Source organism: Acipenser ruthenus, chromosome 38, assembly GCF_902713425.1.
Source record: "Acipenser ruthenus chromosome 38, fAciRut3.2 maternal haplotype, whole genome shotgun sequence".
Lineage (NCBI taxonomy): Eukaryota > Metazoa > Chordata > Actinopteri > Acipenseriformes > Acipenseridae > Acipenser > Acipenser ruthenus.
The window spans coordinates 1,408,178-1,435,930 of NC_081226.1; the positions used below are offsets into that span (position 1 = coordinate 1,408,178).

General features: G+C 38.2%; 1 protein-coding gene across 3 annotated transcripts in view; it reads left to right on the forward strand.

The window, feature by feature from the left end:
* The first annotated feature begins 6,149 nt into the window (after window positions 1–6,149).
* LOC117433651 (igLON family member 5-like) overlaps window positions 6,150–27,753 on the forward strand; it is a 68,323-nt gene continuing 46,719 nt past the window's right edge. For all 3 annotated transcript variants that reach the window (XR_009310940.1, XM_059009113.1, XM_059009114.1), the window contains exon 1: window positions 6,150–6,696. Coding sequence is in view for 2 of the 3 variants with exons in the window: in XM_059009113.1 (XP_058865096.1) it covers window positions 6,636–6,696 (61 nt within the window). In the remaining variant the exon portion in view is untranslated. The remainder of the gene's footprint in view (window positions 6,697–27,753) is intronic.

Sequence of the window (27,753 nt, forward strand, 5' to 3'; positions counted from 1 at the left end):
AAGCTTCAAATATATTTGTTTTCAAAGACTGAATCAGTACCATCAAATATCACTCTTCAATCCCCTCAACTCGCACGCACACACGCACACCCACACACGCACACACACACACACACACACACACACACACACACGCACACACACACATACACACACACACACACACACACACACACACACACACAGCTTTCCAAATTGAAATCTCCTTCTCTTCCAAATCTTTAATCATTTAGAATCGATTGATAAAAGATTTATAAAAAGCCACCTTTGGAAAGAGAAATTCTCCACTGCAGCCTTGAAACCGAGATCAAAGCAGGTAATTATTTTTTTTTTTTTTAATCATGTTTTTTAATGATATTTTTTTCTTTTCTTTTTTTCGTTTACTGGATGTGTCCAAACCGGTTTGCCTGGCATCTAGGAGTGCGTTTAATGTATGAAGAAGAAAAACTCTGTGGGTTTTGCTGTAATGAGGGATAAAGGTGTATGTAGTCGGAAGCCTGCTTCACTCATCTTTCCAGGCTCACCAGCTAACAAGCAGGGAGACCTTGGCTGCAAAGACTAGGAGGGCAAACTTACATAGGCAAAGAGACAGAAGCAAATACCCCCAAGTGTAACTCCGGTTCTTTAAGAAGGCTAAAAATGCTGAACAAGACGACAGCAACAGCGCATCGACTACGACTGTGGACACAAACGCAAACAAAGCCAATGACACATGCACAGTCACGTAAATAAAGTAAACCATTCTGATAAGCCAGAGAAATTAACTATTATATGTTTTACTTGAAGTTTAGTATGCAAATAAAATCAATATTTTAGTGGCATTCTGGTAGTTTCAGATCCTAGTGCAGACTGGCATACTGACTAGTGATTACAGAAATAATTGACTGAGAAATACAAGTTTTAGTACTGCTGCAATGTGAGGAGGATATTTCCCTGCCATTGAGGGGGAGGGGGGGGGCATGTCCCCCGCGCCCCCCGTGTAAATGACACTCATGGTGTCACATAGAGAACCACTGGTCCAAAGGAAAATTGCATAAGACAAAACAACAATCTCGAGCAGTAATGTTGGACTACGAAATAAAACTATGTATGAAAACTTGGCGCTTGAAACCAAATCATCACGGTAATTTGCACGGTGGCTCAATTTATCTGGCGACACTATTTGTGAAAATTCTGCCGAAAGACACCTAAGACCTGTCATTACCCAGACAGTTGAAATACCGCTGACATGTGTCTTTTGAAGCTTTGCTTTTGATCGCGATGCTGGCATGATGTAAGAGAAATAAATGAATGTGTGTGCAGGGAGGCATGTTTGATCCAGTGAAGAAGCTTTATCTCTCAGAAGACATATTCACAGAGGAAGAGAGCTTTACAGAACGCCTGGGCATAGACGCTGCGGAGCTCCACCGCTGCGGAGATTACAATGAAAGGACGGGGCAGTGCTGGAGACTAGGATACGCGAATTAGCAGCCGAACTTCAGGGCTTTGCTCTGCGAATAAACAGGAGGCATATCTACATACATTTCCATACTAATAGCCTTATCAGAAAGCTAGGGTAAGATAATTATGAGGCAGCATTATTGAGACAGATCATTATGAGACAGCATTATTTAGTCACGGGGAGAGCATTGACATTTGGTTGGTTGTATTAACTAGCATACTCTTACCCTGCAGTCTTAGGGGAAGGGTGACCCTATATTCATGGATTCCTACGTTTACATCAACAGTCACAGTCTCTTACTGTGTATTTACATAGTAGTTACTTAGTAAATGCATTACACATAACGGTAATGACAATGTTATTCTGCATAGTTACAATGTACTTAACGCGTGAATCTTTTTGCACGATATATGTAAGTACACAATTGTATCATAAAAGGGTTATGGTTAGGGACAGCATTAGGAAGATAAGGGCTAGGGTTATGGCTGTTGTACAAAAAAAGTACATTGTAACTATGCATAATAACATTGTAAGTACATATGTATTTACTATGTAACCACTATGTAAATACACACCAATCAGAGACACTTCATGTAAAGTATTACCACTTCTACTTTCTTGGATCATATCTATGCTAACAATCATTGCTAGTATATACTTTGTTCAGACTTCTGTTTAAAAAAAAAATTAAATAGTTTATTTGTGTTTCTTTTCATTTCATGGTATTTCACATTTCTGGACAATAAAACAGCCTTTTGTCACAGGCTGGTTAAATCCAATCATTGCACTGATGTCAAACAGCATTGCTTAGAATCCTGATGAGCAAACAGAGTGGTCCTTTTCATCCAGTCCATTTAATAAAACATAGAGACCACTGGGTCCGCAAATATTGAAAGACTAGCTTCAGGTGTCATTCCCAAACACAGGAAGGTTACAAGGTGGTGAGAATCCTTTATGGAAATATAAATCACGACCTTGAATAGATGAAAATGAGACCTGCCACACAAGAAATGCAATGGGGACTAACATGTTTTGTTTTTAATCCTCTTTGTCAGTTTCTCTCAAGAACAGGATCCTGAGCAACTGACAAAAGGCTACAAGCACAGAAGGTATAGTTGTCTGATTTGGCAGAGCAGTAAAATTCACCTCACTTGCTTAGTTTCATACTGTATTACACCCTATGTTTTGAGATATGTCATACCTACTTCAATAAAAAATACATTACAAACATGCTAGAGATGAAACATGTCTCCATTCTCACAGAGAGAGAAAAAAACCTCACGGAATCTCAGCTTATATAGCAAGGCCTACATTATAGTGATTTTAGTTTCAGTGTCTTAAATAAATGTCTCCACAATTAATCAGTTGGAAACTTACTAAAACTCACAACGCACAATTTAATAGCAGTGGCTTTTACTACAAACACATTATTACACCTTGAATACTTCCTATTAAATTGGTGTCAAGCCAAATCTACAAATAGATGCTGACTGTACATATTTTAATGTCAACACTGGGCCCAATTTACAGAGTGTCAGTTTGTCTTGTGTCTGTTTTGATCTTTTATTAAGTGATTGCTTTACCCTTAGTGTCAGGTGGTAATTCAGTGTTGTGGTGCCTTAAAATTAACATGAATGACAACTTTACTTAACCCTCCAATTTTAGTATGCTTTGAAAATGTACTGTTACAGTATGATAAACTGAGGATATGTCATGAAAAATCATGACATAACAGTATTTATGTCATGGGCTGATGCGTCGATAACAAACTGCATTTTTTAAATGTTGTTTATGCCACAAATGGTTACATGTTCCATCAATAAAATAACCAAAGAATATTACAGCTACCCTAATTTATTTGAAGGTACTGTACGGTAAGCTTGGTGTTGAGAAGTGGATGCTTTAAAACCCAATGTTTTGTAAAGTCCTTATGCACTGTAAGTAAAAAACATTTACCTCCATCTTAAAATATTTCATTTTTAGAGTTTTGTAAATAGAGTTTGTTTAAAATGACACACGGTGTCCATAACAATAGAATGCATTTGCGTTGCAGTTTCTTGACATATCATAAAAACAACTGATGGAAATTTAGCCTCATGAGAGTTATAAAGACAGATAAACCCAACAGCTATTCTCAGGCTAACTGCTAGCCAATAGTATTGGTGTTAATGATACAAGAACAACTCTGTTGAAACATGCAGCAATTACTCATTAGCAGAGTTAGATCTGAGCATATTAACACCAATTAAACACTAATTATTTTTTTAAACACATTTCTAATACTTTTTAAGACAAGGCTGAAAATAAAGCAATAATGAACCCAGCTATGTGAATTGGGTCCATTGACTTCAGCATTTCCATTATTATTATTAGTTTATTTAGCAGACGCCTTTATCCAAGGCGACTTACAGAAACTAGGGTGTGTGAACTATGCATCAGCTGCAGAGTCACTTACAATTACATCTCACCCAAAAGACAGAGCACAAGGAGGTCAAGTGACTTGCTCAGGGTCACACAATGAGTCAGTGGCTGAGATGGGATTTGAACCAGGGATCTCCTACTTACAAACCTCTTTCTTTAACCACTGGAGCACACAGCCACCATTGCAGTTGAGATGCTAGGGTTAGGGTTAGGATTAGGGTTATGTCATGCTAATATTCATTAAATACATTGTAACTATGGATCATAACATTGTACTTATGTTTAAATAACTAATATGCAAACACACAGTCATTAGAGAGACTTAATGTAAAGTTGTACCACATATTTTTTGAGTCTGAGTTTATGTTATTCAAGAAACATGCCTAGAGCATAATCCTTGCATTCTTCAAGGAAGATTAAACATGCTTTCTGGGTTCTTGTGCGAGGTTAATTGGTTTTGTTTTGCCGCGGTAGGGATAAGAAAGCGACGGTATAGTCTCTTAGACTTAGTACATCTACTGACCTTTTCAACAGAGAAGCCTGATTGTGTGTTGTCTGTGGTAGAGTAATTCGAAGAGACAGGTTTGGGAAAACAATCAACGTCTGCATCTCCTGCAATTCTAAACAACTTCCCTCCCAAGAACATCCACGCTTGCCGTTCAGCACGGAGCTTCAAGAGTTCTGCACCCCGTCTAAAGTACAACGACCCATCCCAGCAGAAACAGGTAACCTCGGCTTTTACCTTAAAATCTGCTAGTGCAAGACATGTACTTTTGTGCTTCTTTGGAATCAAATAAATGCAATCTGGTTGCGTTTCAATTATGAGTCATTGATCTTAATTATTCTTTATTGATAATCGTTGATAATGGCAGTAACAGAACTAAGGACTCCACAAGCCATTCTTCTGCCATTGTTTACTGAAAGCGCGCAAGGGAAGCTGTTCCTCATTGGTCAGTTCTCCAGCTGCCACGTGACAAAACGGCAAAAATTGAACCCCCATGCATGGCTTCAGTGTCGCTCATCGCATCGCAGGCAGAGTGATCTGTTTTTTATTTATTTATTTTTTTCTTGTCGTAGGGCGGTGTGTCGTACGACGCATTCGCTTGTCGCATCGTGTCCGATGTATGGAGGCCTTTTAGTGTTGTAATTTTAAGACAGTGAACCACAACCTTACACCATGTACACCTGCCAACGCGACGAGGTTAAGTCAGTGCAATTCAAGGATTTCAAATCTATTGTCTTATTTCTTAGCAACCTTTTCGCAGGTCCCGTTTTGTAATAAGGACAATATCGAGACCCAATTAAAAAAAAGGGTACACAGCATGTTACATACATATAAAAGTGTCCTGGGGTGTGATTAGGAGATTATACAATTCTCTAGCAGTCTGTCCAGTTTGCCCTTTGGTTAGGTTAAAAACTAAATTGATCACGGAATAGTAAGGCGTTATATAAGGAGATTGGGTTTTAGCAGACTGTACAGAGACTCGTGTATCACGTTTAAACAGTTTATTTGCATTTGGACTGTGCTTGCTACCAAAGACTGTCACTTGTATTTGATTTAAAATGGAATACTCCACTTCGAAATCAAAAAATCATATTGGGGAGCTCAAAAAAAAAAGAAAAAAAACGTACTGTGGAAAAAAGGGGTGGCGGCGGCGGGGTTAAAAAAATAATATTTTTTCAGCTGAGAAAAAAAAAATATTAAAGTTTGTAAAATCATACATGGTATAGATAAAGTTCGCGCATATGACTCGGACAAGGATGAGAATGTGGGCACAAATCAAAGCTGAGGACAGAAGGCAGAAAGCATTTTTTTTTTTCCATCTCATGAACGATTCCATTCAGCCTTACAGCAGTGGGTTTCTTTAAAAACGCAGTGATATGCAAATTAAACACAAGTATTTGGTGGTTTAAAATATATATTTAGATTTGAATGCAGCAGTTGGGCATTGACAGAGAAAATCTTTGCCCTTATAGTTAAGCCCCCCTCCTTTCTCTATAAAACCCCCTTCTCCCCCGGGTTTCTCTCTCCAGAATCTATCACACTATCTCCTTGCACTGCAGCAACACTCTCTGAGAGATACATCAAATCGAGTTAAGCGGCATCATTCTCGCCTCCGACACACCCACCTGGTCTCTCTATTGGTTTATCTAGCTCCTCGGCCCATCCCCTTTGGAACATTTTTAAACCACTCGGAATCCCGCCCACCTCCTTCAGGCTACGGATTGGCCAGCCCGCCTCCTTTGCGCTGTCTATCAGAGAATCTAATACATTGCTTCGTTTTCCTTTGCTATGGTACACGATGGTAGTGCGGTGCAGGAAACGGGCTGAGTACTGACAATATATATATTTTGGCTACAGCAGAATATACTGTCTTCACAGTGCTGTATTGTACGCTTACTGCTGCAGAAAAAAAACAACCTTCTTTTTGTACGTGGGATCCTAATCTTGGGACATATGCTTTTCTGCTAATACATTATATAATATACCAAATATCCGTCACATAACGTTTTTTTTTTTGGTCGGGGGTGTGTATAACTATTTCCTTACTATTCTGATTTAGAGGGAGAAAAAAAAACTAAACATAGTTTATCATTTAATCTTCTACAGACAATACGTTGTCTAAGTTTTAATATTATTATTATTATTATTATTATTATTATTATTATTATTATTATTATTATTATTATTATTATTAACATCGGACAGCGGCTGTTATAAATAATATATACGTATAAATATATTATATATGAAAAATTAAAAAGCAGAAAAATGAACAACTCCACGCTTCGAAACGCTCTTTTAGGAATGGTGCTGGCTGTTTTTACAAAAGGTAAGTCCTTTCAAAATTGTACTCTATATATATATATATATATAAATACACTATAGCTGCTGTACCCAGCATAGTGTTGCTTGGGGTGAATACTAATACTGTATTGTAATGGGACGGAGGGGGGGGGGGGGGGGGGGGGTGTTACTGCTTGAATTGCCGTGTGCTTTGAGCCGCTGCTTCTGTGTGATGATGCGTTTCTTCGTACATTCTATATTTCAATCTTTCAACTCGCCTGCAGTGTATCTCTGTCAATTACCAATAAAGTCGTTGTTTTTGTGTTGCAGCTGTTTAATTATTTTGACTGAATTGGCAAAATACTAGATGACTCGCTTCTCCTGCTTTTGACTGACACGATGACAGTTGTGATGTCGCTTCAAAGCAGCGTACTGTTTGTATCTGAGTTGCATTCTAATTTGCGTTGGTCTACTCAATGACAACACGGGTGTACAGTACTAGTTGCGGTGGTAATGCGTCGTGTGTGTGTGTGTGTGTGTGTGTGTGTGTGTGTGTGTGTGTGCTGCCTGTATTATTCACACACACATGCATCTAGTCATGCAAAGACATTTGCACGTTTTTTTGCTGGGACTCAGAGAAGTAGCCAGTGACGTAATGACGCTTTCCTGCGGTCTGCGTGGTTGCCTTGGATCGATCAGCAGCGGTCGTCATCGATTCGACATTAAATAATGTATCTAATTAAACAATTACGACTCAGTTACCAGCGGTGCTAATTGAATGCAGTCTGATTTGCGGCTGCAGACAAAATATTACACGGCTTGTATAAATAATACGTTCTGTTTAAAACGACGTTATAGTGAAAAATAAATCACAGTACATTTATGTAGTGACTAGTGATACGCCACAGGACTGCAACCATACTATATGTCCTGTAAAAACACACAGACAACGTTTTCCACATAGTAGGCTGCTTGAAAAATAGTATTCTTCAGCGTCCTGTACAAAGCAGGGGAAAAGAATACAGACCTACTGTATTAAAATGTGATTGCGTAATAGCAACTTTTTTTTTCATGCGACACTATAACATTCACTTATCCGGAGGAATTGCTTTTGGATGCAATGCTCATGATAATGAACTATGATTGTTCAGTATGTGAAGGGTATACTAGTATTTTATATATATATATATATATATATATATATATATATATATATATATATATATATATATATATATATATATATAGTACTGTGCAAAAGTTTTAGGCAGGTGTGAAAAAATGCTGTAAAGTAAGAATGCTTTCAAAAATAGACATGTTAATAGATTATATTTATCAATTAACTAAATGCAAAGTGAGTGAACAGAAGAAAAATCTAAATCAAATCCATATTTGGTGTGACCACCCTTTGCCTTCAAAACAGCATCAATTCTTCTAGGTACACTTGCACAAAGTCAGGGATTTTGTAGGCATATAGTCAGGTGTATGATTAAACAGTTATACCAAACAGGTGCTAATGATCATCAATTCAATATGTAGGTTGAAACACAATCATTAACTGAAACAGAAACAGCTGTGTAGGAGGAATAAAACTGGGTGAGGAACAGCCAAACTCAGCTAACAAGGTGAGGTTGCTGAAGACAGTTTACTGTCAAAAGTCATACACCATGGCAAGACTGAGGACAGCAACAAGACACAAGGTAGTTATACTGCATCAGCAAGGTCTCTCCCAGGCTGAAATTTCAAGACAGACAGGGGTTTCCAGATGTGCTGTCCAAGCTCTTTTGAAGAAGCACAAAGAAACGGGCAACGTTGAGGACCATAGACGCAGTGGTCGGCCAAGGAAACTTACTGCAGCAGATGAAAGACACATCATGCTTACTTCCCTTCGCAATCAGAAGATGTCCAGCAGTGCCATCAGCTCAGAATTGGCAGAAAACAGTGGGACCCTGCTACACCCATCTACTGTCTGGAGAAGTCTGGTCAGAAATGGCCTTCATGGAAGACTTGTGGCCAAAAAGCCATACCTCCGACGTGGAAACAAGGCAAAACACAGGAACTGGGGTGTAGAAAAATGGCAGCAGGTGCTCTGGACTGATGAGTCAAAATTTGAAATATTTGGCTGTAGCAGAAGGCAGTTTGTTCGCCGAAGGGCTGGAGAGTGGTACATGAATGAGTGTCTGCAGGCAACAGTGAAGCATGGTGGAGGTTCCTTGCAAGTTTGGGGCTGCATTTCTGCAAATGGAGTTGGGGATTTGGTCAGAAGTAATGGTCTCCTCAATGCTGAGAAGTACAGGCAGATACTTATCCATCATGCAATACCATCAGGGAGGCATCTGATTGGCCCCAAATTTATTCTGCAGCATGACAACGACCCCAAACATACACCAAAAGTCATTAAGAACTATCTTCAGCGTAAAGAAGAACAAGGAGTCCTGGAAGTGATGGTATGGCCCCCACAGAGCCCTGATCTCAACATCATCAAGTCTGTCTGGGATTACATGAAGAGAGAGAAGCAACTGAGGCTGCCTAGATCCACAGAAGAACTGTGGTTAGTTCTCCAAGATGTTTGGGCCAACCTACCTGCCGAGTTCCTTCAAAAACTGTGTGCAAGTGTACCTAGAAGAATTGATGCCGTTTTGAAGGCAAAGGGTGGTCACACCAAATATTGATTTGATGTAGATTTTTCTTCTGTTCACTCACTTTGCATTTTGTTAATTCATAAATATAAACTATTAACATGTCTATTTTTGAAAGCATTCTTACTTTACAGCATTTTTTCACACCTAACTAAAACTTTTGCACAGTACTGTATATATATAATATATATATGTAATACTAGACTGAGATATTTTTTCAGACTGCCTTAATTGCAGTGTGTTCATTTCCTTGTTCACCTTTCATTTAGCCCTTGGTTTGCTGTTATCTCTTGGTGTTATTTTTAAACGTACTGTCAAAATACTTCGGCTGTCCTTTACAAAGCTATAGTCTATGGATGTGTGTGTGTGTGTGTGTGTGTGTGTGTGTGTGTGTGTGTGTGTGTGTGTGTGTGTGTGTGTGTGTGTGTGTGTGTGTGTGTGTGTGTGTGTGTGTGTGTGTGTGTGTGTGTGTGTGTTGGGGCCAGTTACACACCCTCAAAGTGAAATAACCAAGGAAGTGCAGCACTATCAGCACTATCTGAAAGCATGTACAAACAGGTGTATTTAACTTAGTACCAGCTGTCATGTTTAAAAATAAATTCTCTCTCTCTCTCTCTCTATATATATATATGTTTGCTATAAGACATGCTTCTTTCAAAACTGCACATTTGAAACAGGTAGATGCACAACAGGTAATGATGAATGAAATTGTTTATATGCTACAAACACTTTAATTTACAATTGAGAATAGTGGAAGCTGTGACAATATTGAACGCAATAAGTGACTACCTATCAGATTACAGTTCCCTTTTTAATTAAACATTTTCCCACCAATTCTACCCCCCACTGACTTGATCTCCACCCTATAATTTAGTATCTATAGATTGAATGTGTTTTTTTTTTATGTATTCATGTACTTTTCAAATTGAACTTGTTTAAATGAATCTTTCATTTCGAATTGCTAGCATCATGCATTGCGTAATTCAATGCCCCTGTGTCCTATATGTAATCCCCTAAGGACTCTTTCCCTGTAACAAAAGATGATTCATCTTGAATGAATTTTTTCCCCCGGTAAAACGTTTTTAAACAGATCCATCTGTACGTGAGATTAGATCAGATTGAAGAGGACTTTCAGTCTGCTCAAAACGGCTTTGATTTTCCAAGGCACTATTGATGAGATCAATACAATTATGTTTCTAATGCCAGGGATGCTTGCCCGTGCTTCACATATTGATTTATATGTGTGCTTTTTAAAAAAAAAAATAATACAGCCTTTCCAACACATTTCACTGTGGTTGCTGTGTTGGTCTACCAATGCAGTATGTTGAAGGATGAATATCAATGAAATCATCATCAGTCATGACTCATGACTAAAAGCTCAAGTTACTACAAACTTTTTTTTTTATTGTGTGTTTTTAATTTCTTTTAATATGTTAAGGTGCTTCGATAAGGAGTTCAGGAACTGCTCTTCCAAATGCAGCACCATAGACATATGTAATATAGGCTAGATTAACCGAAGAGTCTTTATATCAGTAAGCACCAGCACCCTCTAGTGCACAGCTGCGTATTGCCAGCAGTACAAAAGGAAACTTGATCCAAAGTGGCCAATAGATGGCGCTGTCTCTTCTAAAAAGGCACTTTGTCTGATCAAGCCTGTTACATATATCTATGGCAAGCAGCTCGAACCTTATATTGAATGTTGCCGTAGAAACAACAAAAACAAACAACAAAATAATAATGCAAAAAATAAAACAAAATTCATACCAGCGCCAGCTAGCCCCTGTGAACCCAGGCCTCCAGAGGTGAAAAAACTAGTCTAGTGCATAAGAATATAAGAACAAAAGAAAATGTACAAACGAGAGGAGGCCCATCTATGCTCCTCTGGTTCCTAGTAACTGATCTCAGAACGTTGTCAAGGTCTTAAAGCATCCAAGTGATTCTGCCTCAACCACATGACTAGGCAGCCCAGTCTAAGAAACATCCCCTCACTGCGCCGCCTAGACCCTGAGAATTGAGCATTCCTGAGCTTGTGCCCAGCTTGTAGGAAAGCGATTCAAAGTGTTTGTGTTCATTATCTGTGGCTGCGCAGAGCCCGGCGCTATATGGAGTTTGCATGAGCGAGGAGAATGGCAGTTTCCACGCACTGAGAAAGCTGATTTTCTGTAACACAGTTCTGTACGAGGCAGAGGGCTGCGTTCAGCAACGCATTCGGCAGGTCTTGCCGCGTCCAATTCAGTTAGAAATTTTTTGATCGCATTTCTCTCTGATTTTACAATGCTGGCTTCGATCTACAAAGCAACATACTGGTGGAGGTTTGCATCAGTCTTCTTGAACTTGTATATATACACTGTTGGGTTGCTTCTACCTGACTTGTTTTCTAAAGTAGGAAAGGTAGCAGATTTTACCCCCTCTGTGGATGTATATATATCCCTGGTGAAGGGGTTATATTGGGGGTGCCTGTACACAAATTGTGAGTTATACTCCTGGAGAAATATTCCCAAATCCATGCAAGACTGACTGTGAATTATATGCTATGTCAGCTTTAGGCCTTCATTGTGGTAAAATGGGCTAATCTGATATTGGTGCTCCAAGCTAGCTCTACCAGACACCAGAGAGAGACTCCTGTGCACAGCTGTGGCCAAAAGTTTTGTATCACCTAGAATTTTAGGATTTAGACATAACAAAAGAAAAAAAAACATACAGGCAATAATTTAGATCTTTAATTTCACATCATGTAATCAAAGAAACTACCAAGTTATATCCCGAAAGTCTACCGGAAGCCATAATAGTAGTACAGTATTTCATGTTAGATTTTGATTTCTGTCTTAAGTCTATCTCCACTTAGTTTCTAAACTGTCCTGTTTTGCGTGTTACATGTAACATATTAGGAGCAACACTGAAAACATTAACATTTAACATTTACTGTACTTCGTCAGCTCCTTTTAAAATATAAAGGTGACTTACGGATGAAATATATATATATATATATATATATATATATATATATATATATATATATATATATATATATATATATATTAGCTCAAAGTTAGTTATTAGTTTTAGATGAAGTACAATTAGATAATGTACAATACAGAACAATAAAGGAAAAGAAATTGATAAATAGACTCAATGCCTTGATGCCTGAAGGTTTAAATAGAAAGGAACAGTAGTTAGTTACTTCATTAACTGTGTAGTAAATTACATCACAAACACATTAATAGATTTAAATAGAAATAACTGAGTGCTGTTACCATGGCATCAAAGGCCTAGTCTAAGTACCTCCACTGTTTGTTTTCAAACACACTTTCCCTTGACAAAAGTATGTTAAACATAGCAGAAAACTGTAAAATGGTAGAGCCAACAGAGAGAGAGAGAGCAAAGCCGACAAAAACAAATCTGACTAAACAAAAACAAGAAAGATAACGTATCAATAAACATGTCAACGTCCACTCTTCTATCTCCTCAGCATGCTGAGTCCAAGCTAATATCAGACTGAATCATCAATGTGTGTGCATGAGTTTGGGGAGCAATGAACCTTTATAAAAATCTGTTTAGATACACCCACACGATGCTTATCTTTGCCTGCTTCCCACCCCCTGGCTCTCTCTGCACTCTGTGATGTGTGATCTGCATTGAAAGATGACGCTGCACCTTTAGAAACAATTGTGCTGTTTCAAGACACAAGAACAGCAAACACAACACTTTGGGTGCGAAAGTGGCAAAAGGAAATGTTTTGATAGGAGTAACTCTACCGAGAGGTGTCCTGGAATACTTCATAACTCACATATTTACATTCTTTAACCTCTTCTAGCTTGCTGTATATATGGTTTTCCAGAAAACCTCTCAATTATAACAGTATGAAGTTAGAAACACCAGGAGCAGCTACATTAGGAGCAGTAAATGGGTGTTCTGAGTCCTTTTATACGGTTATTTTTTTTTATTCCCTTCTGAAAATGTGCCTTTGCCTTGGCACTTCATTCACAACAGGGCCATTTTGTCTGCTGCCAGGGTTTCAGATAATTACAGGATGAGCAGATAAAGAAATCTGATAATAACCTTCAACTCTGAATCAATGCCTCCCGGCAATGTGTCCTCCATCTGCTGTCTGATTGTAACCATGAACGAAACGCAAAGATCTTACAGCAACAAGACTGACTGTTTTCAGCTCACATAAGCGTGAATGATTATTATTTATTTCTTAGCAGACGCCCTTATCCAGGGCGACTTACAATTGTTACAAGATATCACATTATTTTTTACATACAATTACCCATTTATACAGTTGGGTTTTTACTGGAGCAATCTAGGTAAAGTACCTTGCTCAAGGGTACAGCAGCAGTGTCCCCCACCTGGGATTGAAACCACAACGCTCCTGTCAAGAGTCCAGAGCCCTAACCACTACTCCACACTGCTGCCCAAATTCTGTTGGTCCCTTTGGAAACTTGGCTGTATTTCTGAAAGGAGAATCTGCTCAATCAAATACGTAATTATTAAACCGTATATATACCCTCTTTCATCTACACCCCCTTATCGTTCATTTGTTTGATCTCCCTCCTCCCCTGCCTCCACCTTGCAGAGTCTAGGGGAAAGGTGGCCTCAATTGTCACTTGTCTTGCCCACTGGCATTCGTTTTTCTAATTTATATATTTCATTCATCATAGTTTTGCCAGCATAGGGCCGGCTAGCGAGCTCCAATGGGCAAGGCCATGAGCCAAATTCAAATAACAAAAGTCATCATTTACGGGCATGTTTGTCCGTCAATTCAATAAATCGTTCATTTTATTCCATTGGTGGTTGTCTCCTTTCTGAATCAACTGGAACGCAGGTCCAGACTATCTATGTACATTGTAAGATCTATCTAACATGTATCTGGCAGTGTTAATAAAACAAATACAAAGAGAGTAAAACAAATACATGTAGGAATCTTTGACCTTGTGTGATGTCTGGTTGCTGATTGGATTGTAGATTGCAGGCATTCGCAGTTTGATGCTGAGACAAGATGCGTTTAACAGACTGGCTTCGTGCTGCGAGACGGAAGCGTAACATGTCATAGCCCAAGCTGTGTCACCTTATCTCCCTGAGCCGCTGCGTTTCACTCGACTGAAGTGTGATCGTCCCTGTGTCATGCTGAGAGTGGATCAGTGGCTAAATCCTGGGTCTCTAGACTTCCAGTCTTTAGCTCTGACCTTTAGCCCTTCTCAGTGAATGGGCTGTTGCTGTTATTGGGATTACTACTCCCCTGGGATTACAGACTGTGGATAATAAATCAGCTCCTGAAGGGCCAGCAGAGTGGACAGATACAGAAAAACACTGAGTCGCAAAGATCAGATTATAATTACCTGTTTTTATGATTGATGACTGCCTAAGAAAGCCTGGTTATACCATGGTCGACTGAGGGCAGAGAAAAATTCAACAGCGGAACGCAAATCACAGCAGACATTTAAATGATTAAACCCAATCCTAGCCAATTTGACACAGTCTATCCTCAAGGAGGATGGCGAGGAACTCCAAGCTTATCTCTCATCATTGTAGGCAGTAGTTTTATCATCATAAATACAAGTCTTGCATTATGGGAAGACTTTTTCCAGAAAGCAGGACACACCATTGAGCATTAAAGATGTACCCGTAGACAGTGTATCTGTGTACTTGTATATCAGTATATTCCCTTCAGTCGCTGAGTGATTAATTGTTCCATGTTAAAGTTTCCTATCTATGTATCTATTTTATAATGCATAATGCTTTTTTTCAAAGTTTTGGCAGGGCAACTTCTCAAACTCCATGGAGTTCACACAAACTGTGAAAAAAATGTAATTTAGTAATTGTGACTGAAGGAAACATATCTGTACTGTGCCTTAGGAAAGATGGTGAGCATAAAATAATAGGCCCAACATTTGTAACTGCGTCCATTTTATCCAAGTTGGATTATCGGTTCAACCTTGAGAACTATGAGAACATACATTTTTAATGGCTGTCAGGACTGATTTACCTCAAACACCACTTGAATCAAGTTGCTTCATATATGAGTCATTGGTTCTGCTTGTATTGTCACTAGCATCCATCACTGACAAATAAAATGATAGGATTTTGTGCACAGCAAAAGTTTATTTTAGTACAGGCCCTGAAGCTATGCACCAATATGTGTTTATTTGAAGCTTATTGAATATTAGTCATGATTTTACTAAGCCACTTTTTCATAAGCCATGCTTCTATACATTATATTAGCTCTGTCTTCTGCATGAAGTATGACTGGACTCACTGCTGCAATATGCTTTCTTTTTCTCTGCAGTATATATATAGTACTATTAAATATGGAAGTAATACAAGATAAGCATTGTCACTTAAAGTTAATGAAGTAGGTCAATTAAATGGACTGGTAACCGTACCTCCAGCTAAATTACATGGTGTTAATGCTTATAGCCACGCTGTGTCCTGTACCATTGAAAAGTCTGACTGAATGTCGCAGGATTGAATTGTTCCTGCCTTTGAGAAACCCCAGACGCATTCATTGATGGTGCCCTCTCTAAACCTAGACCATGCTTTCCACAAATGTAATTCTGACCGCAAAATGAAATCAAAACTTACCACAAATATAATAACCAGGAATATATATAAAAATCTGCCACAGAAATAAAAGCTGCTTAACAACTGTTATTGGAGCATGTTTGTGATGATAAAATGGTCAAGAAATGCAATCTATCCCATATCTTTTTTTTTTTTTTTAACAGATATTGTATTCTCAAATGGATCAGACCATAAGTCCATGTTTAATCTATTACATTTTAATGCATATGAAATGTTTGAACTGAGAGATATTTGAGAAATGCAATGCTTTAATGAGTGCTTACAAAAGCTTTAGAATACATTTTCTTAATAATTATGTGCAATAAGGCTCTATTTTCATCTGTACTGTCATGGCAAAGCATGACAATTACTCTAATTCGACTGGCTTTGAGTTGCTTCGAGCTTGTCTTGAGAATCCTAAAGCTGACATGTAAAGCAAGATTCAGAAAATTAAAGGCAATTAAAAATGACATTTGAAACAAATAATATTTCATATTCCTGGTCCTTTAAACTAGGCTATTTTACTGAAACAAAGATTTTCAACACAGCTTAACTGGTGGAAGTGAAAAACCAGCCATTATCACTGGTTCTTTAAACTTATTATTATTATTATTATTATTATTATTATTATTATTATTATTATTATTATTTACCCATAACAACATTTTTGAAAAGCCCTTATGGTTTCTGTTGATCTTAAAGTTTAACCCATTAAGTACCAAATACAAATTTTTTGGTAACACTTCACATTGTCTCTAATTACTGTGTATTTACTTATCTACTTTACATATCTACTTAGTAAATGCATGTGTACTTACACATCATTACAATGTTATTATGCATTTATGCATAAGGGGCAGCAGTGTGGAGTAGTGGTTAGGGCTCTGGACTCTTGACCGGAGGGTTGTGGGTTCAATCCCCAGTGGGGGACACTGCTGTTGTACCCTTGAGCAAGGTACTTTATCTAGATTGCTCCAGTAAAAACCCAACTGTAAAAATGGGTAATTGTATGTAAAATAATGTGATATCTGTATAATGTGAAATAATGTATAATGTGATATCTTGTAACAATTGTAAGTCGCCCTGGATAAGGGCGTCTGCTAAGAAATAAATAATAATAATAATAATAATTACAATGTACTTCATGTGTACATCGTTTTGCATGATATAATCCTAACCCTAACTCTAAACATAACCCTAACCCCCCTAACCCTTTGCTGATACAATTATGCACTTACATATATCGTGCAAAAAGATTTGCACATTAATTACATTGTAACTATACATAATAACATTGTAATTATGCATATGTACACATGTATTCACTATGTAACTACTAAGCAAATACACAGCAATTGGAGACAGTGCGTTGCCAATTTTTTTTGAACGCAAGCTGTATTTATGTAATTTGATACATTACATTTAGACTTAACTTTTGCAGTTAACAAAATTAGAGTAAGTTAGCATAACAATATAGTTAAAGAGAAAATTAAAATAACGGGTAGATGCCAGTTAAAAATGCTCCAAAAAATTACAAAGTAGCCTGGCCTCCAATGAGGACAATGGCACTTAATGGGTTAACACAGTGACACGAGTGAATACAATGCATTTTAAAAACTAAGATAGTGTGCAAGGGCAGGTGAAAAACACTGTTAGCACCCCCTCCTCCCCCTACAGAGGAAACCACTTTGATTCATGCAGACAGCCAGTGAAATTCAAAACAATTAGTCTTTCTCTCATTGATATCATATAGACACCCCTTCATTAAATATTAACGAGGTGGAATTTGCCTCATTAAAAAATCATAATATGGTCTTTGCCGAATCAAATATGAATGAATATGGATTTTTTTTTCTTGGCACAAGCATTCAGGGTGCAGCCTGAGGCAAGGTCACCCCCTGTTACCCTCTGTTTAGTTGGGTTATACAATTTAAATACAAGCACTCTACAGGAAACTGTGGGTTAAAAATGCACCCTTATTAACCCCTGAAAGTGGAGGGTGAGCCCCAGTGATGATGATGTAATGGAGGCATTTGAATGTCGCTCTTACTCATTTTTTTTTTAGCAACAAATGAGATGTTAAAGTCTGTGGTCTATGCCAAACAAAAGCACTCAGAAATAGGGTCCATTTACTACCAAAAGAGAATAACCGGGAGAGAATTTTTTTTTTCTTCATTTCGCCCGTTCAAAATGAGTTAGTGCAAAAATGATTGCCAAGACTGGAATGACATGTTAGGAGTCTTGCTGGAAATGATATCAGAAGCACATTTAATATGCGTTTATTTTGGTATTAATTAAGTGTTTCGACACATTCCTCTTAATGGGACAATTATAAGATATCAATTGAAGTTGAGTCCACATCAAGCATGTGAATCAGTATTGAAAAAGACTTTTGTCATTGAACTTCTAGTAACACTTCAAAATAATGGCCGGTAATTCCTAATGAGTTCCGACTGAAATACCACAGGAATAACGCCTGAATATCCTCTGAGTTCTGAAGTCATTCATTATGAAATCAGTCCTGTTAATTCAGGTGGATTTAATTACCATCCTTATTCATTCCACGTTCCTTTGTAACAAATAATGTTGATCACATGTATAAGGCATGAAATCTGCTAATTCTTGCATGAATTCATTATGAATTTGCTGACTTTATTTTAAAGTGTAACCAAACTTTTTAAGTTTCTTTCAGTATTTCTAAATAGTTTAATTTCAGAAATACAGAAGTACTAAAGTCTTAATACATTAAATGACAAACATTTCGACAAAGTCTTTCTTAGTGAAGACTTAATAACAAAGTTTTTCTCAATTAACTTCTTTCAGTTGTTCTAAGTTTGCAGTTATTCACTGTGTTACAGCGACGGATGGTAGTTTCATTATATCTTAACATTGTTATTCATGCATCTATAATGCATTACCTTGCAGTGCATTAAAAAAAAAAAAACAAACGGTTCCACATTTCGGTGAAACACCTTCTGCCTCGGCTCCTGTTGAATCAACGCTTTGATTCTTATCATTTCAGAATGAATTCAGATTTTGCCTACTCTACCGTCAAATAGGATCCAAAAGTAATGCACTTCTCCACCTCGTGATAAATAAAATTGTCAAAGCTGTCAGGGCCGATGTTCTTATTCGCTTATTCCTCAGCCGATTGTAATCTCAAATGACCCTGTCTGAATATAGCTCCCAGCATTGTTAGGTAGTTCCTGAATGCCAGCCCGTGTCTTTTCCCCTGAGCGGTTGTTAGATCTGTCTCTCTGGGCTCGAGAATAGCTGCTGAAATTACCTGTCATATTCCCTGGGATGTGTAAATACATTTCAAAAGTGTCTCTTCCGTTTTCTGTGGAATGGGGCGGGTAGCTCTAACCAAAGCCTCTATTTTTCTTGACGACGTGAAGTAAATGAGGTTCTGTTTGGCAGAAATATCTATTTAGACAAAGAGCACCCATTGAATAGCTGTCATTTGCCCAACAGCTAACTAAATTAGACTACAGCTATGGCCAAAAGTTTTGCATCACCTTGAATTTTAGGCTTGAGAGATAATTTTAAAAATTTATATATATAATAATTTAAATAAAATATATCTACAGTATATACCACTATATCTATATGAATGTAATTTAGATATTTTATTTAACATCATAACCAAAGAAACTACAAAATAATATCTCAATAGTCTGCCGGAAGCCACAATAGTAGTACAGTATTTCATGTTAGATTTAAAAATGTCGCATTTTTTCATTTTTGTCGTTTTTTCCGTGAAGCATTTGGAAAACTACAAATCGATGTGTAATTCAATGTTTTTTTTTAAACCAAAAATTTAGTAGTCGCCAATTGTTTTTTTTGTTATCATTTTCTCCCAATTTAGAATAGCCAGTTATTTTTTGGCTCAGCTCACTGCTACCACCACTGGAGCGGCGAAGACAAACACACACTGTCCTCCGAAGCGTGTGCCGTCAGCTGACCACTTCTTTTCACACTTCAGACTCACCATGCAGCCACCTCAGAGCTACAGTGTCAGAGGACAGCACAGCTCTGGGTAGCTTACAGGCAAGCCTGCAGGTGCCCAGCCAGACTACAGGGGTCGCTGGTGCGCGGTGAGCCGAGGACACCCTGGCTGACCTAAGCCCTCCCCCCTCCCCCCCCGGGGCGGTGCTCGGCCAATTTTGTACCTCCCCCTGAGAACTCCTGTCCACGGTCGGCAGTGGAATAGCCTGGACTCAAACCGGCGACATCCAGGCTATAGGGCGCATCCTGCACTCCACGCGGAGTGCCTTTACTGGATGTGCCACTTGGGAGCCCCCCCCCCCGTAATTCAATATGTTAACGTAACATTATTCAGCAGGTTCCATTCAACTTTATGAAGCAAAATTAGTTAATTTTATAGGGTGATGCAAAACGTTTGGTCAGAGCTGTAGACACTGACACCATCTGTTTTCCTTTACCTGTAACAGATTGCAACAGCACTTCTGTCCAAACTTCACAATGAATTCAAGCAGCTGAATACAATTATTGACATTGCTAGTTTGATGCTAGTATGCACTTTAAGTTGAGGACTACAGTAATACTGCTACCCCTACTGAAAAGGTGCCCTAATACCTTTTTGTATCAACATGTATTAAACCATGCCAATCACTTCCTTGGCAGGGACTGCACCAGCCTGCTGCCCCCCCCCCCAGCTCTATGTACTACAAGGGAGGGGTGTTGGCGTGGGTGGTACACTGGGGTCTTGGTAGTGACAGGAGCTCCTGAATTAGCTTCAGCCAGGGGCACAGCAGCTAATGTCACAAGGAATCAAGCTCAACTGAACTAAAAACCCTTGGCTTTCCTCCGACTGTACTGGGAGATGTGCAGTCACAGCAAGAACTAGAATTTTCATATAACAATCGATACATATCCGTGACCCAATTTCAGTCTACATTTTTTTTAGCTGTGCTTAAAACCATTTTGTTTTGTTTTTTTCTGTCACATAGTCATAAAAGCGTGTCTGTTTTCAAAAAATGAAATATAATTAAATTGGATTGACTTGGGCTCGTTTAAGTCTTGACCTTTTGTCAGTCAAAAAGGAGGCAAGCAATAAGTCATCAGAATTTGAGGCAGATGGATATTGCTATTGACAGCTGTACCTTCTTTGTTAGCCATGTCTAGTTAAAACAGCGCTAGGAGACGAGAAGTCTTTTTCAATGTCTTCGTTCAATTCAGCACTACTGAATGTTTAAGTGCTGTAAATGGAAGAACAGTGATAATCAGGGTTTGTGAACCCAAACATTTATGATACAGCCTAATAATTTCCTGCTGTCTTCAAAGCATATGCATGCACAGTTATATGCATATGTGGACATGTGTTATGCAAAAGAAAGCCATGACCTATATTCTTCACTATATATATATATATATATATATATATATATATATATATATATAAAGTTTTTCCTAGTTACAGTCCAGATGGGATGAGCAGTGGCTCAGGTGATGTCGGGTGATATCCAGCGCTGTTGAAATTCCTGATGTTTCACTAGTTTAATGAGGCCGTGTTGAGTCAGAGGTCGATGCCAAGGTCATTGGCGCACACAGCCTGCAGTTTTGCAAAAGCCCTGCAAAGTATTTAGATTTAACAGATGTCAATAGCAGCACCCTTTTGAGTATGGTTCCCAATACACAAAGCTTTAACTCACGAATTAAAGCAGCATGACATGTCAAACACAAGGCCCTCAGGGCTGCATTAATATCTCATTCATTTATTTTCTGTTTTGCCTGGTCCACACTTACCTTATCCTTATAACATACATCGTATCAGGGGAGCTTTTAGTACCATCAATCCTAAAGAAAGTAGTTGAAAAAAAAACTGGATCCAGGGTTACTGCAGTGAGGCAGATGCATTCCTCTGCCATCTTTAAAAGTCCTGAACATTTTCATGAAAGAGTATTTTCAAATGTCAATTTAATAGCTTGTTTATATTTTCTGAACTGTTTGATGGCTTTGAAACTTACGTTAGGAGGAAAGACTTTTTGCCTTCCCAATCTCAACCCTTAAAACTACCCTCATAAAAGCTTCCCTTAGTAAAAGCACAGCAAAGTGTGAGAAAGCTGAGTGAAAGCATGGTAAATCATAGGCAAACAATCGTATGGTAAAGCATATTAAAAAAAATTGTGCACCCCATGGTCTATCTACACTGTTATTCATGAGTTTCGTTATACTGTCTTTCTGGTGCTATATCACAACTGCAATTAAAAAAACAAAAATCAAAAACTAGTCAGGTGAAATTATCACATGAACAGAATATTCCTTGTGCCAATATAAAGTGTTTTTTATGTCTTGTTTGATACGGCTTTACCAGTGAGACTGTAGCTTCACTGCAGTATAAACACAGCCATTAGTTCCAACTAGGTGCAGTTAAATTGCACTTGTTTATCAGAGCAGGGCTGCTCCTCTTCTTCACACAGTAGCTCACTGAGGCATCATTAGTTTATCGTGTCTGTTTTACTGTTACGGTATGTCATAAATCGGCAAGTTCAATACCCGGTCATCTCATAAATTTGCAAAGAACCATTGGATCAATATCAAGTGAACAAGCAGTCCTATTTTCAATACTCCTGCCAGTAACCCTGAATATCCTTTAACTATATATATATAATAGGGTTGTAATAGGGTACAATTCAATACAATAAACCTTTCTATAGAGATGTCTTGCTACTGTTTATCTTCCCTGGGTCATTTTACCTAACCATTGTATTCTGGGCCAATGAATGTTATTGGCTGCAAAACATGTCAATCAACAGGGAAAGCAGCTGGTTGGGAATTGACAGGAACCAAGGGGGGTGGGGGCAGTTTCACTCTCCAGGAAATGCACTCTTCCGCTCTCTGGAGCAAAGATGTCTTTATGGTACCAGATACATTTTACCATGTGTCTCTTTTATAAACTGCACATTTTAGAACCATACAGCGAATAAAAGTGCATTGTGGGTATAATTCATTCATCCACTAGGGTATATGCTCAATTATCCGTTCCCCACTATTACAAGTTTAGGACAGAGCAGCTAGTCTCAAACCATAACTCTAGTTAAAGTACCATAGGTTAAATACATGATCTCCAGCCCTCTTTACACAGTTCTTGTGGCTGTAACATACTGTGGTAGGTAGCATTGTGTTTAAGCAGTAGCAGGGTAGGTCTTTGGTCAAGAAGACTACCAAAGCTGTCATTAGCAGGGTTGTTTTGTTCTTTTTTTATAATTTTTTTTTAGATGTGTTGCATTGCAGTACTTAATAATGCACGCGAATAGAAGACCTTCTTGCTCTCTGAGTGTGATCTGCTTTAATAGCTTGACGTCATACCATTTGATGATCTGCGCAAGCTGCCATTAGCCTTATCAAACCATTAGCACCGAACATGGCATTATACATGACGGCTTGACAGTGTGGTTAGGCTGTGGCTGATTCGCCTCATGCTGCAGATGAAATACCATAAATTTAAACTGTAGACCACAGAGCGAATAGAAGATACACCATGTACTGTGGGTATTCCATGAACGAGGATAGCTGAATATCCTATGAGCAGAAGCAGTCCGAATCTGCGGATATTGGAATTAACTTTGCTTGGATATTATGTGCGCAAGTTATCAGAATCCGGGGATGTTGGGGGAGGTGGTATCCTCTTTACAGACATACATTTCGATTGGTTACTTTGTGGGCTGTGCTAGAAGTGTTGGGAGCCTACAGCTATGCCGAAAGGTTTTACATCACCTAGAAGTTTGGATTGAGACATAATTGAAAATAATTGATTGTTTTATTCATCAAGTAATCAAAGAAAACACAAAATGATATCGCAAAAGTGTAGCAGAAGTCATAATACTAGTACAGCGTTTCATGGTAGATTTCGAAATGTCACATTTTTAATTTTTTGTCAGTTTTTTGTTGAGTATATGGAAAACTACAAAGTGGTATATCATTCAATTATTATTATTATTATTATTATTATTATTATTATTATTATTATTATTATTATTATTATTATTATTATTATTATTATTATTTATTTCTTAGCAGACGCCCTTGTCCAGGGCGACTTACAATCGTAAGCAAATACATTTCAGCATGCTTCATTCGACTTTATGCATTAATTCTATCGGGTGATGCAAAGCATTTTGCCATAGCTGTGGGCTCATACACATCCACGCTGTATTTCAAAGATTTTTGAAGCCTGGCTTACTCCACTAGGCTGAACTTTGTTGCATTGCGCATCCATACTCTTTGATTTCCCCAGCGGATCTAATTCTTAAGTTTCTGGCCCGTTGCATAGGCTGTGATTACATTGGCAGTCAATATCACTGTGTAGGAGCTGCCCCATTACTTCTGATTGCCAGTGAGTGTTTTCCAATTGCAAGGATATGGAATGGCGTGTGTGTGTGTGTCACCTTGACAATTGATGGCTGCAATTCCCTGTTGTGGAGCAGACACCTATAAAAAACCCCTCTCACCAGCAAAATATCTACTGTAGCTCTCTATTGTGCAAGTGTAATAATGACAGCTTACAGTGTTTTTTTAAGACTCTATTTAAACATTTTACCATTGTCATCTTTTATTATTATTATTATTATTATTATTATTATTATTATTATTATTATTATTATTATTATTATTAATTTCTTAGCAGACACCCTTATCCAGGGCGACTTACAATTGTTACAAGATATCACATTATTTTACATACAATTCCCCATTTATACAGTTGGGTTTTTACTGGAGCAATCTAGGTAAAATACCTTACTCAAGGGTACAGCAGCAGTTTCCTCCACCTGGGATTAAACCCACGACCCTCCGGTCAAGAGTCCAGAGCCCTAACCACTGCTGCCCATCTAAGAGAAACACTTTGGTGCAGCCATAAAATATAGATTTTGGGCTGGATATTAGAAACCTGAAGCGTTTTTTACAACTTCTTACTAAATATTATATTGTAAAAAATATTATTTCTAAAATGTGAGATGAGACGATTGATTTTATCCATGGACATTTTTTTTTTTTTTTTTTGCGGTGATATCTGATTTACTTTAAAAGGAAAAAAAAAGCTTAGATCTCCGAAGCACGTTTTTACAAGAATTTTTTTTCCATTATCGTCTAGGGGTAAAAAGTGCCAAAATGAACAGATTTTTGAAAGACTGAACATGTGAATCCCTTGAAAAACACAGGCAAATGTATACAGAAGACTTTTGATTAACTCATATATTTCAAGACGAGGGAGTCCTCATGCATCTATAATTTGTTTCATTAATGTCTTTGGGGAAATGCCAAAATTTATATATGCATGAAAAATGTAACTTGTTCATCCCTAGACAAACAGATGTGAATAATACAGAAGACAGTAGAAAATAATCTAAAGTAATGTATATATATATATATATATATATATATATATATATATATATATATATATATATATATATATATATACATATATATATATTGTACAGGGTGGTGTATAAAATGATGTGAACCACCTTAAAGCCTCGGTGTTACACCTCATAAAATTGTATTTGTGTTTGTATGAGGTGATGCTGCTATATCTCACAACTCATCATTATCAGCAGCGAGACAGTATAGGGAAACAAGAAAAAAAAAATTCAACTGAATTCTGGGGTATATAGTGGTTGTATAACGCACTTGCAAGACCACACCTGCAAAACCGTGCTCAATTCTGGTCACCACATTACCACAAGGACATTGTGGCCTTGGAGAGAGTCCAACCAGACTAATCCCAGGGCTTAAAGGAATGAGCTATGAAGACAGGGATTTTTTTTTTTTTAGCCCATGGCAAAGAAGAATTAGAGGTGATTTGATGGTCTTAACCATAACCAATATGTTAAGTGTGTGGAATGGGTTACCTAGCCATGCTGCTGAAGCAAAATCATTGGAATCTTTTAAGACCTGACTTGACAACATGGCTTAGTCTCTACAAGATGCCTGAAGGTGTCTTTCAGGATTATGGACCATAACTTAAGGAGTAAAGGCCACATATATATTAATGAGGTAGTTGGAGGATCATGGCCATGGATGCATTGTTCATCCCCTAGATATCTAATTGGATTGAGGTCTGGGGATTGTACAGGTCAAGGAAGATGACTAAAGTCTATGTCCAGCTACTGGAAAATAATCATGGAAAATACCAGCACAGTGAATGTTCACATTAGCATATTGAGAGGCAGCCCATTGGGGTAGGGATTCAGCATTGCGAGATGGACGTTATCCGCTACCTTTCAAGGATAATCAAAGGACTCACTTATGGAACTTGGTGGAGGGTCTCATACAAACGGGGGAAGAGGGTTCTAAGCCATTGAGTGTTGAAAGGCAATTGATGTTAATAGAAAACTTTCATTATTACAAACCAGAACTGTGGATGTTCATTCTTAAAATGACATTGTGAGGGGGAATGCCTTACTTAATTAAGCATTCGCAATACAGACTTGTGCCTCATTAAAAGACGTTAATAGGGAACTTGTCTGATTAAATATTCATGAGGAGGGTCTGTAAATCCTGCGTTGAAGCCAGCAAGCACAGAGAATTACTGTTCAAGCCGAACTAATCCCCTCTGCTACCAGTCTTTAAATACAGAGGAAATGAAAATTCCTGTTTCTGATGCTGAAGGAAATAGGGCTTGAGGCCTCAAATAGAAGGTATAACTGCTCAGAAACTACCACCGTACTTCAACTGTACTACTAGGCGCAGTCAATAGCTTTGTAGTTATTAGCAGGCCTTACTGGCATTATCCATTATTATTTCAACTGATTTTGTATTTCCAGTGGTGGCAAGGGATATGCGCACACTATGTATCATTAATAGAGGATATCAAAACTTATTGGCACCATTTTGGGAGAACCTGTGCACCCCATATTCTTAGCACTTTCAGCTAACTCCTTTCTTTAATCCCAGCTCACAATTTCTGCTGGAAATTCCCTGGCTGTGTATCTGGTTTTCCTAATGGTAGTGTCGGCCTGTGAAGGAGCAGCGGTGCTCCTATGGGAATTCTCTTCAGCTCTTAATGCAAAACATTAATGTGCTGTGCCATGCCACCCCCACAGGATCAGCACAAGAGTCGTAATACATGAATCACACTGAACTCGCTCCATTTGAATAATAAACATTGCAATACTCTCATAATCCTAAGACTTATGGATCAAAAGCTACAGGATTTTTTTCATACTGTCACTTTTAAGGGTTTTCTAAGTATTAGAAGCAATTTCCAACAGGCTTTTGTGCCTTTGAGTACGGACAATGTGCTTGCATTTCCTAGACGTCTTTGCAGACGTTGGGTGCTCTCATCTGCAGCTTGGTTTCTCTAGAACCTGCTGTATTATGTAACCCAATATTTGGACAAAAATCCTAGTTCCGTTGCAGCACAGTTTCTAAAACTGAGCCATCACAATAAAATATAAGAAATATGTTACAATTCCGGAATGCTGCGATACCAATACATATACCTAATCCACAACAAAATGATCTGCCACAGGGAATTAAGTCCCCTGTGATGGCTTGCTTATCAAAAATGTTTTTATGAACGAGGTTGCAATCATTTATTTAGGGCTAAGCCAAAAAACTAGCGCTTGTCGTTCCTGTTCATCAGATTAGTCGGCCCGCCGCTGGTATTGTTCAAACCAGAAGATGATGTTCAAACACGGCTAGGCAAAGGTGCCATGCGGCTACCTACACCAGCAATGAGGCATGAAACAGTGATCCAACAACAGATGAGAACATATATGGAAGCTGCTGTAAAGCAAGGTCAGTGCATTAGGTCTGGAAACAAAAAATGCTGTCCCTGTTCCTTAATTATAAGATCCGGTACCTTTCTGTTTACAAATGAACCCCCGCAGAGGAGTACAAAGAGGAGGCTATTTGTGTATCAAGAAAGTGAA